We start from the raw sequence: 12947 nt of genomic DNA on the forward strand, positions 1-12947 counted from the left end.
GAAGGGCCTATTCTCCCCTGATGGGCAGAGAGGCTGGGTACCACATCCAGTCCTGAGTTGGGCTGCTTCCCCATCCGCAGCCCAACACACACCCAGCCTGCGCGTCCGTGTGGCCCCTAGGAGACCACTTCTCAACACGCAGCTGTCAGGCCTGCCAAGCACTGTACAGCAGCTTTCCAACAGCACCTATGGAGAGGAGGAGTGAGAGTACCAGGCGAGAAGGCAGAAGGTGAACTGCTTGTAAATCTGGATGAGTGATGCTGGGGATTCTTGTAGTAAAAGCGTGCTGTGTGGCTGCAAAGTTGAGCTCATTACGTTCATGCTAAATGTATTCTTATCTCTGGTTGTGACGTGTGCACGTACGGTGTTTTCACCTCAGATGAAGATCATAATCAGTGTTAAACTGGCACAACAAACAGCCTAAAGACTGAGAGCACTTGCATGCTTTAAAACAAAAATCTCCAAAGTGCTTTTTCTCTGTAGCTGCCTGTGTGCCTAACAGCTGCCTGTTTCTCCAAAGCTGCCTGTAATGATAAATAAATCAGGGCTACATCTGATAATTGCAGAATTGTCTTTTAATGTTATTCCCTTATATGTGAGGCCGTCTTTGCTGTCAAGCCTGGCAATCTCATTTTGTTTGACTCCGAGATGAAATGTTCAAAGAATGTCTTTGATTATACGCTGCTTCGATTCGAGATTACATTTAGTTTAAAATGCGAGATTAAACATATGTCACTTGCAGCTAACAAACGGGGTTGCCTTTGTTGTGGTCCTCTGAGGATTCTTTGAACTCCCGAATTATTAATTCATTTTTTAACGTTAATGGCAAATGTCATTTTGAATGCTCTCAGATGCGTCAGATTTTGTCATTTGTTATGCACTGTTGTTGCGTATCAAAGCAAATGTTGAGAAAGACGAATCCTATACCGTGTGTGTGATTACTTCTGCCAGCAACAATCACCTCTCTGTATGTTTTTATTCTTTTAACAGCGTAGAAACACAAACAGGTATTCATTTGTCTCTCAGTGCAGATCTTTCGCCCTGAGATCTCTCCGTGCTTTGTGGCTTTAAACCCACATGACCCTGTACCTCCTAAACTGTGATCACATGTATGTCGGAGTGGGTGCAGGCGTTCTGCACCATGCAGGGTTATCACAGTGACACGCCTGTCACCCAGGAGTACCAGGCTCGGGAGTATGGTGGGGTCTTCGCACCAGTCAGCCCGCTCTGCATCCTGTGCAAGCTGCAGACACACCATGCAAAACAGAAGCAGATAGCTGACAATTGGAGTTAAAGGCTTGTGAACGTAAGTCACAGTGGAGGAGTCAACACAGTGCAGCCAGGCTTACCTAGCAACATCTAAAGGCTGCTTCACTGTGGACGCAACACAAGCTGACAATGTACTTTTATTATTTTATACCAAACAATCCCATGTTTAAACAGTAATTCTGTTGGATTTTGCAGCATCCTCAGTATCTCCTGTCTCGTGCCTCCTGTGTAAATTCAGTTTGACATGCTCAAACGCTGACGTAATTTGAAAAAGGTTTTATCAGAATGAATGAAATTTAAGATGTCATTTCCATTGTATTCAAGGAGATTTCAGCCACGGTGCAAACCTTCCCACTTGTGGCTCAAAGCTCTCGATGAAAAATGTGTTGGTGTATTTCCAAAGCCACTTCATCGGAAAATACATTTGAAGAGATCTTCTACTGTGTAAAATATCTCAGAGCGATACTTCTGATAACATATCTTTTCCTCTATGGGTATGACTGCACAGATTCCACTTTAACTAATATGAATGAATGGATACATGAAGAGACGGGAGTGATGTGTTATATCCCTCATCAAAAGGGTGAAGTACTGCTACTTTTTTCTTTTCAAAAAGCACTGTGTATTTCAGGCACATTTCTGTGGTACCAGAGATTTGTTCAATGGGATGAAACATAAATCGCTCTGCATCTCCGTGAAAGAAAAATTCTCAGCTCTTTCACAAAGATTGGATTTGATCTCTGTCAGTACCAACGGCAGTGTGTTTTGACTGTCAGTCTGTGACACAGCAAAGCACAAAATTCATCTGCAAACACCCGCATTAATCACAACACATTGATTAGTGTTACAGTCACTTTGGTCACATCTGCTTTACTGCATTACCTGTCTCAATTAAGCATCCAAGGATAAAAAAAACAATGTATATTCATCATCTGAAATATATATATTTCTCAGCTCACAAAAGTAATGACCGGCAAAAATGTAATGTTTGATTTATTGACTACAGAGGAATATTATCATGTTATTGTTCTACAAAATTCTGGAGTTGATGATTTTAATGAGCTGTAATTATAAACTATCAAAATTAGATTTGAAGTGACCATTTTACACATATAAAGAGTTTGTCTATGTAATACTTACTTTGCTGTAATAAAACGTTGTTCATTGCTTTCATCATTATCATATGTTTTTCATTTTGTGACGTATACCATTGTTGGAAAATGTATTCATTATTATCATGATGATGATTTCAACAATATCATCCAGCGTTATAGCAGTGGTTTTTAAAAAGATATTGCTGTAATCCATTACATAATATTGTATATTTATTAAAGATGCTTGTAAAACATCAGAGGATTTGACACATCTTTAAAAGGAAAAACCTTATTTAATATTTATTTAGATTTAAAGATAGAATATGTAACATTTCTACTTTAAAATGTCTAAAAATGACTAGGCCTTGGTTATAAATTTTGTCAAGTGATAAACAATGTCTGAATTCTGAGAAATCTATCAGTTTATTATTGTAGGTAAGGGTTTGTTTCATTTGGATGCCTGTCACTAAAACTTACGGGAGAGAGTGAGGAAGGAAATCGGTGAACAAGGCTAACCATAACACAAATTAAAACTTTTAAACATTACCTCATCCGTGAACATTTCTACTTTGACTCACCTCAGATATATTTTCATCATCAAGACAACAACTCACACCCACTACTCTGGTCTTTTGTTTTGTTTTGATTGACAGACCCCTAGTGGCAGAAATTATACGCTGTGCGTTTAAAGGCACAGTGAAACAGATGTTGGAGCATCTTAAGCTTCTGTAATGTAACAGGAAGTTATTGTAACTCAAATATACATTGTTCAATCTGCCCAAACGTCACATGGTTGATGGATGACATCTACATGCCAGTACTGAGTTATAGTCGCAGCTCCACCTACTCGCCTCGAGAAATGACATGTTTTATACTTACAAATGATGTATATCCCGTATGAAACGGTATATGTGGACTGGCTTTAGGTACCAGAAGGATTTAAAAAATGTAATTCATAACTTGTGATTGGATCGTGAAAAACTGGGTGTGGCTCATTGAAAAACAGCTGCGCAGTGCTAAGCTGTAGAGGGAGCTGCAGACCTCCACACACACCATGCCGTTAGAACACATGCACCGATCAGTCGAGTGTGGTTTCATATGTTGGGTGCAGTTAGCTAGTTGCCCCAAATCACATTTTATTGGTCAAAATGATTAAACCTCTATAAAGTAAAGAGTGATCACAGTCATCAAAAATATTTTTACGTTTTACAGGAAGAGAAAAGAGACGCATGTGATACAACAATATTTAGCATGTAACAATAAAGATAAATGAGCACATAACACAAGTACAATAACTAGAGTTTGAAGTATTATTTCATTTCACTGTGTCTTTAGGCTGGGTATTAAAATAATGGTAGAGAATATACTCTTATAGTATAGTTTTTTAATGCTATGCATGTATGTTTTGTTTGTGTCTGCTGCAGTCTCTCCTGGTGGCCCAGCAGCTGGCCAATGCAGTCGGTGGCGTGATGTCCGGTGCGGCGCCAGGCATGAACCAGCCCATCCTCATCCCCTTCAACGCAGGCGGACATCTGGGCGGGCAGCAGGGCCTCGTCCTCTCCCTGCCCACAGCCAACATCCAGAGCCTGGTGGCTGCTGCTGCTGCAGGGGGCATCATGACGCTCCCCCTCCAGAACCTGCAAGGTAAGAAACAGGGCCAAGTACACACAAAGCTACAGAAAAAACTCCTTCCTTTGACAAAACAGGGTCAACATGATATCACAGTTAGAAAGTCGAGAGTAATTCAGCTACTGCGGGAAGCTGATAGATGTTTTTAAAAGACATTGATCTCATGCTCACGTAGCACTTTTTATACATGATGATTTATAGAACATGAGACACCAGGAGCTATGAGGAATAAATACAAGAAATATTGATCACAAGAGTTTGTTATATGTTCGCTGTATGACACGGAACAGTTCTGTTTTTTTCTTTAAGAGAAATGCTTTACAAAGCTTCTGAGCAGGTAGGAATCCTTCAGGGGTTTGTATCCCAAAAAGCCGCTATCCTCAACTTGCCCAGAGGAACAACCGTATTAATTACAGGTCAACGTTTTGCAGTGCAGCGCAAAAGCACTTTATGCCTCTTTCCTGTGCATAAGAGTGCACTGTACTTCACTTTTTTATCTCTTTTCCACCTCATCTGTCCATCCACATGGCTGTACTTATCCTTGCCTTTTAAACTTTAATGCCCAAGTGTTCTCTTTTGATCATAGTTGTAAATGGTTTTCATTTTAATGTTTAAAACATTGTCTCTTTTATACCATTAGATTGAGGGATGGATGGGGAAACCGTCTGTCATGAATCTTGGATGAGAGAGCTGCACTAATGTAAAAAGATGCCAGGCTACATGTAAAGCAGTGTGTTTTTAGGAACAAGATTACAATAATGCCAGTGCAGCACAAAGTGCAGGGAAGGCTCCCTTCATGTGAGGAAATGGATGGACAGAAGGCCTGAGTGAGGAAATGTGGAGGTAGAAGCCTAATGGACACAAACATGCATAAATAACAGCAGCCATCGCTGTGGGCAGAGCTTTTAATAAACCCGCATCTATCCAGCGAGCCCTTCAATGTATCCATCAGTAGTGGACGATAATGGGCCCAGCAGGCCCATCTGACTCACACTTCAACAGATCTTCCTCCTGGTGCGTGAGGGACAACCCAGAGGCTTCAGTGATCTGATGAACTGATCGACAAACACATTGTCAGGGTGTCAGAACGCCAAAACAAACACCTCTCAGTCATCCTTATTGTCCACTGCTAAATAAACCAACAGACAGTCTGGAATCCAGTGTCCTGATAAAATTCCCCATCCATGAGAGATAGTGGAAAAAAAAAACTGTTGTGGAGAAATGCCTCTGTGGCAGATCTTATTTTAAGCGTGTGGACTGACAGACTGCCTGTTCGCACGTCCTCTTATCTGAAGGGGATGCATTGAAGGGACCTCCATGGAGAGAAAGTGACACAAGTCACGAGTGAAGCTAAATGTCTTGACTGTGTCCGGGCCCCTCTGGCCACGCGACGCTCCTCCACTCTCCCCTGTCTGAGTTCATCACAGCTCCGCTGAATGAGGCCTGCTGGCACAGCACCTCTGTCAGACAACTGCAACTCTAGCCTCTGCCCCAGCATCCCCCTCACTTCCCCGCCCTGCCCCTCTGGGTCTCCAGGCCTGATTAATCACACATATAATACAGCGCCGCGCTGTCGCCGGGGAGCAGTCAGCTCATTTCACGACCTCAGGAGCAAGTGTGCTTTACAGCACACGCTGCTAGCTAATTATCGTCAGATCAGACACAAGACAACTGTGCGGCTCAGTAATGAGACTCCAGGAGGAGCCCAGCCAATGGCTGTATTTAAATGTAATGAGGCGGCTAATGACCAACTAATAAGGCTGTTTGTCTTGGGGAATGGGCGGTTAAGGGTGAAGGAATTGTATTCTATGAGACTACAAAGCAGCATGCTTATAGTCTGTTATAGTCTTTGTAAGAATCCAGTGTTTACTACGTTATATAATATCAAAATCAGGTTTTTCAGTCCAGTTTTTATACGTTTTCATATTCAGCTTTAATGAGGGAGACACAATGAAAAAACAAAATCAGAACAAGCAATAACAACAGCATGTTCGATCACATGTTTTGATCATGCTAATTAAAGCCGGCTCTGTAAGAATGAATGTTGACAGACTGCTGGACTGCTGTGAGCTTTAGGAGGGCAGCTCCCTCAGACTGTGATGAATAACTATCACTGTAATAGGGTTGTGCTATAAAGTAGGAGCGGTTGCTTAAATAAAACTGAGCAGCATCTCGTGGCAGACTCAGTAAACACAGGCACCAGTGTAACTGGTTATTTGTCAGAATGATTTATGCCTGCAAACATGCAGTAAAAACAAATTCCCAATGAAACTAAACAAGGGAGAAAGTTATCTTTTGTGACAGAGTGCACACAATTCTAGCTGACTTCACAGAGGCAAAAAGTAGGTTGGGTCATGCTAGAGGTCTGTAAATATGACAGTTAAGAATAAAAAAAAATCCTACATGATTTTCACAGTTTCAGATGTAAGTATGTGCGACTGATGCAGACAAAACATCTGCAGGTTTTTGTTGTTAGAATGATGCTAACTTTCTGCTGCATTTTTAATAGGTTTGGATTTCACATGGTTTTATAACAAGCAAAGCATGATTACCATACTTGTAAAACTAGTTGTATCAAAGCACTGTACATGCAATGCCCAATGGGAGGAAGCAGAACAAAGTCTCATCTATCTACTCCTCTTCTCTATGACTCACTCAAAGGTAATGCAAGAAGCTAGTTTACTGGAGCTCTTTCATATTAATAAGCACATCCCATCTTATTTGCTCTCAGCAGAAAGCCAGGCAGCGCATCACATCAGAGAAGCGAGTTCTAATGCTGAGGTGAGAGCATTGTTCCTCTGTACTCGTCCGCAGGAAACACAAAACAGCACTCAAGCTTCCTGATAAAGGTCGACATCCCACTCACCTGCAGTAATGAGACCCGGTGTCAATGCCAATCAAAGGCTTGTCTGCCGTTTTGATGAAAACGCTCAGCGGTGTCGTTCGCGGGTTGCGGGTGTTGCCGTGATACAAATTAGGGAAATCACCGTGCTCATTACAGCACCAAAGGGTGGGCTCCTGGGGGAAGAGCCAAATGTTTCCACACTAGTTAGACATGTCAGACTGCATCTTTTCTGCCTCAGCTGACTGCTGCTCCTTTAAGAGGTTAGATCACCGGGCCGGGCCACTGACTTAACCTCTGTCTGCTGTGGGAATGCCTCTGTGTCCCTTTACCCATTATTTTATTGGAGCTGGAGAATTCCAAGCATCCTTTTTGGGCTTGTTATAGCCACACTAGTTGCTCATTGCGGGCTCCTTTCTCTCATGTGTGCATCGTCGAATCATTTCGGGATGAGAAAAGAAATAAGCTATTGTTTGTGCACACATCGAGCCAGTAGAGGAGTGCATTAAGAGGACCCAGTGCAAGCAGTCCACATTTCCTCACATCAACATCTGCCATTTTAACACAATAGAGGCCAAACCCATCCCTTCTCCCTCATCGCTGTTTAATTTGAAGTGTTCTCAAGCAGTATGTATGCCACGTCGTCTTTTAATGATTTAACTTTGCTGTGGTTGTAAGATGACTCGCAGGGGAGAGAGCTGCATTAAATAAATAACAGTGATAAAATGTAGACCTCATACATTTCAAAGCTAATGCAACTAGCGGTGCAATAGGAGCAGCTGCACACAGTCCTGGAGCGGTAATTTGATTGATTTGTTGTGACAGCAGCCAAATAATTGAGAGTGAGAGGTGCTGCTGGAGATGAAGCGCAGGCAGAAGCAGGTTCGCCTGGCAGTCCCAGCAGATATGGCACCCGAGTTCTCATCTCTGCCATTGATATCTGCCAGTGGTTTATTGTTTGTCTTCAATAAGCAGCTTGGAAACGTGCAAGGTTACTGCCTTTGTGACAGTTTGGCGACGGAAAAAAAAAAAAAATCACCAATCAAAATGTACAGAGGAGCGATGAGAGGGTTAGAATCAAACACACAGATTTACACTCATGCGCAGGTTTACTGTACACGCACGTATGAGCACACAGACACTCCCACGAGACTCATGATTTATACTCTGATGTCTTGTTTTGTAGCTGAGATGTAAGTAAATTTTACCCCCTGGTGTTTCACTTGTTGCAGACATGCTGATGATTTGTTCTGAATTCATGTTACATATTTTTCATAATTGCACACAAATAACTACAAAGCACAAATGATGCACAGTGTATTTGAATACAATGTATGTTGTGTTCTTTCAATGCATGTATCCTCGGGCTGGGCTATGAAGCTACATTGTGATACACAATATACATCTCATTATTTATGAAATGCTCTCAAAAGCACTAAAAAAAATTTGACGAATTCCCTAGAAATTGATATTTTTGTTGGGATGACTATTGGTACTTTCACACAGTATTAAAACAATGAGATTTTTGATAAAGAATCATCAGTAATGTGGATATAATGACTAAGTGGGCAAAGGCAAGTTTTTGAACAAGTACAACAGTCTGGTAAGTCCGGAAAATGACATCACTTCACTGTAAAGAAGCCTTTAAAACCAGTAAAAAACATTTATACCTTATCATGGTATAATGATAATCAAAATCTAAGACGATATATAGTCTTAAATCATGATAATATGTTATTGATATATTTCCCAACCTTAACGGTAAAAGATTTTATTGTGGATCACGATTAAAAAAACACTCACAATAAGTTGATTGCGGTGAATTTTCATTACTGGGAGAATAGTGAATGGAGATAATTGTAAATATCCTCACATGAATGACTTAAAAATGCTGTCTAGCTCGCTGGCGTAGAGTCTTATCTTTCCTGATTTATTTTGAATTGCCTTATCCTGTCACAATGGCTGAAGGCATGGCTTGCACATTGTATCCTCTACAAAACAAGTTAAATCAGATTTCAAACTAAAAAATGACAGGGAGATGAAGACCTTATGATTTATTATTACTTATTTAAGATTCTTTGTTTGGTTGAGGGTAACCAGACCAGACTGAGAAATTTGGGACAGGCTCGAATTACAAGCAGTTGCCCCAAATCCTGTCCTAATTGTCCCATAAATTTGACTAAACCAGAGTTGTGATTAGCTAGAGCCTATTTAAACATGAAATACTGATTGTTGTGAAACACTGTTTTGGTGTCACACTTCAGCCGGCTCTGCATTGGCTTTACAGCAGTTTGTATCCTACATGACTTATGGACGTTGTTTTTTTTTTTAGCTGTGTACAGTACTGCCGCAAATTAAAAAAACAGCTACTGCGAAGGTGACGTTATGACGTTGAATTAAAAAGAAAGAATAATGGAGGGAAATTAAACTATCCATCACTGACATGGATCCCGGTGTCCTAATGACAGACAGCTGAATTCATGAATAAAAATTATTTTAGCGTTGAGTTTTGACTGATGTTTTTTACTGATCATTGCCATCGTGACCACGCCCACCCCCAACTCCCCTGTCCCAGATTTCATCCATTCTCATCTGGTCACCTTAGTTTGACTGTTTGACTTTTTAAAAAAGATGCGTGTCCTCTGTGATGCAATAAAAATATTTGTTTTCTAACAAAATGTAAGGTTAAATTGATTACAGTATGTTTTAGTGCAATTTTAGTTTTTATTATAAGAATATTTTCATGATTATCAGAATAATATCGTGAATGGCAATTAAGTTGGAGAGGATAAATCGTTACATTAAATTTTCTTATCACCCCCTACCTCACTTATACGCAATATTAAAGCAATGACATTTTTGATAAATGATTATCAGTAATGTGGATATAATGACTATGTGGGTAAAGAGAAGTTTTAGAAGTAGAACAGTCCAGTTCAGAAATTACATCAGATTACTGTTAAGAAGCCTTTCAAACCAGGAATAGACAACACTAATATTATGATGAATATATTATAACAATATATTTCCCTTCCCTAAAGTATCTCAAGAGATTTTTATGTTTTCTGTGTGGTAAGATGCTGTTGTGTTGTTTGTCTTAACCTTCTGGCTCTTGACTTGTGTTTTGTTTCTGTGGATGGTGGCAGTGTCACTCTGGCTCAGCCATGCCACAGGACAGCACGATGCCAGAGCCTGAAATAGAAAGAAAGAAGAGAAAAAAGGGAGGGAAAGGGCGGAGGATGAGTCTTTATGGCAGTGTGGAGGAGGACAATAATATTGTTAATCAGATGTGGCTGTGTCTGCTCCTCCACAGCAAACCCTGACATCTGCCCTCACTGGTAAACACTGAGGGAGGCTTTTTGCAAACCTCCTGCCATAAACACACATACAAGAGAGTCTCTGGACATGACACACTGTGTCTGTCTGCACTGTGTATGCACAGGGTGTATTTAAATGGGCTTTATAGTAGAAGTGTAGTAGGAGAGGATAAGGTTCTGAAGTCTGAATCTCATTATGACAAATTTTCAAATTAGCTTCCAATTATGAATAAGGAACATGCAAAATGATTCAATTTTAATCCAGCTGTTTTCTGTTCCCTCAGCTCCTGAGCTACAACATATTAACTTCTCCCCAGTGTAATTACTAAAGAAACATGCATGCAACTAAATGAACCATTCAGCATTTAAAAAATAAATTGTGTGGATATTTTTGTAATAAAGCCTCAATTATCTGAACCTGAAATGGTCTGCACACTGACATCCTTAATAAATATTCAGTATTTCTGTTGCATTTATTGATTAGATACCACCAACAATTGTGCACAATCAATAGAGGTCATCGTTTCATCATCACATAATCAGCCTATTGTTCCTGATCACAAGTCTAGGAGAGGAGTGAATCTGATATAAATTACAACACGTAACAGCGTATTGTTTTCATGATATTTCAACGCTTGTAAAATGCTTCCAGTAAATGCCTTGACCACTTGGCCCCGGAGTTGTTTTGTAGGAATTACATCTCACTTTTTTTCCCCTCTCCTTTCCGACCCGGCTGCTTCCGAAAGATTTGCTAAAGGTCTGCCATATTGCTGAGGCGCAATTCAGAAGCTTTCAGCAACAATCTGTAGTCAAGCATTTTAAATGAAAATTGATTTGTGATTTACATGGTCAGTGAGGGGAAAATGAACTTATGAAATGTTGTAAATGAAATATTAGACAAGGTGCAGTGGGAGAGAGCAGACAGAGATGGTAATCTTGTGGAACTGGAATTCCCGCCTGGCAGAACTGGGTGACATTTTACATTTATCTGTGTTCTGCATGAGTTGTAATGTTAATGGTAATTTTATGGGACTGAACCGGAATGAAAATGGTGTTATCACCGATTGCTTCAAATGTGGAATTGTGTAAAGTAGCACAGCTGCATCCTTTATTTCCCATTCCCCAGTAATGTGAGTTATTGCATGATCTGTTCTCTAAGGTTGAATGTGTGTATTCAGCCTGTTTTTATCAGTCTGTTCTACTCACAGCGCCTTATATCACACACCTTTGCCACGGGATGAAATACACAAACTGCTGTATTTTGGTATTAGTATAAATGCCACATTTGTGTTTGAATGTTTCTCACATTTATTCAGCAGGTCTTTGCTTTTTTGCTCTGCCTCCCTGTGAATTTGCATCACAGGTACGACAAACAAAAGATTAAATAGGATGTTTGTGGCTGTTTTTTCACTTCTAGACTGTCTAGAGGAATGTCCTGTTATGTGTAATCAACTTACAGTACAGTAATAATATTTTATGTGTGAAAATGTGCTTGAAACTACTATATGTACAGCCTCATTTTGATATATCCTCACTTTCAATATAATGTATATAACATTATAATGTAAACAAACATATTATCAATATGGATCTATCATGGACTTAATAATACAAGCAAATCAATGTAGCATTACTCTCTGATCAATACTACTTACACTCAGACCAGATGTTCTAATTTTGATCGATACCCTGTGCAGTGAATGTTTCCTATTCCCGCTCTGGCCGTGTGCAGCACATATGGATTTTCATAGAGCTCGCTCTTCCATGTTTATAAGAGAAAAGAACCAGAGAAAGAACAAACAAAGTGATGGTGCTGCAGCAGAAGCTGTGGGAGTCTGGGAGCCAGACTGGATCACACAGAGGTCATCTTTAAACACGGCTCTCCAGTTCCTTGCCTGTGAAACTAAAGAGTCTGTGGTGACATTTGTCAGCAGATGGTATGGAACCAAACCCTTCACCAGCAGGGACGTCTCAGCCGCTGCTAAAAGCTATCTGTGGTTACTAATTGCTGACCAGGGCCTAATTACCTTAATTAATGGCCGAGGTATCTGGGGGCCAGATTTGTGGGGGCTTTTATCAGTATCAGTGCAGCTTAAAAGGTCCCGTAGGAGGCCTGAGGAGCGTGTTTAAGTCCCGTGGGTGCTATTTCTGGACTAACTGCAGACACATCACAGATGGATCCTGTGGCATCGGTACAGGACGGCGCGTTTGGAGGGAGATATCTGTTACTTACAGATCATAAGTAAACCTCTCCAAGAACAAAAAAGGCTTTTCTTTTAGCATGTATTTTCTACTTTTCTCTCTCATACACACAAACCCCGCTTCCTGAATTACACTGCCGTAATTCACAATGACAAAGTAGACTTAGCACCTTTTTCCACAGACCGTGGGGGGTTTTGTTCAGTGAGCTCTCACTGTGAAATTAGCCTTGGTACTTTCATTTTCCAGCTGCAGTGAAATGGTTAAAAGACACAGATCAGCCAGTATGAAAATAGAACTGATTCAACAAAATCTGCTGCTTCCCCCTTGCTTGCTTCTCACCCATCCAGCAGAAAATAAAAAAAACTCCCCCCTATTTTCCCACTCCTCCCCCCCTCATTCCCTACTACCCCATCCTCACCCCCTTCCCCCAACCCCGTCAGGCACCTTGTCCGCATCTGGAGAAGGCTTGTAAGTTTCGGGTGCATACATTTCTTTTGATGATATATTGTCCCGGTGCGGAATTTCATTTACTGCCGCTGCCCTTTGCTGAACCTGTTGCTAGTCAGTGAGCACGATAAGCGTATAAGTAGCATG

At 40.8% G+C, this 12947-nt stretch overlaps 1 protein-coding gene across 5 annotated transcripts in view; it reads left to right on the forward strand.

The window, feature by feature from the left end:
* Positions 1-12947, forward strand: part of pou6f2 (POU class 6 homeobox 2) — an 80791-nt gene that overhangs the window by 25469 nt on the left and 42375 nt on the right. For all 5 annotated transcript variants that reach the window (XM_084340942.1, XM_084340945.1, XM_084340944.1 and 2 more), the window contains one exon: positions 3788-4007. In XM_084340942.1, the coding sequence (XP_084197068.1) occupies positions 3788-4007 (220 nt within the window). The remainder of the gene's footprint in view (positions 1-3787; positions 4008-12947) is intronic.

Source organism: Pagrus pagrus (assembly GCF_965226575.1).
Source record: "Pagrus pagrus genome assembly, chromosome: 20".
Lineage (NCBI taxonomy): Eukaryota > Metazoa > Chordata > Actinopteri > Spariformes > Sparidae > Pagrus > Pagrus pagrus.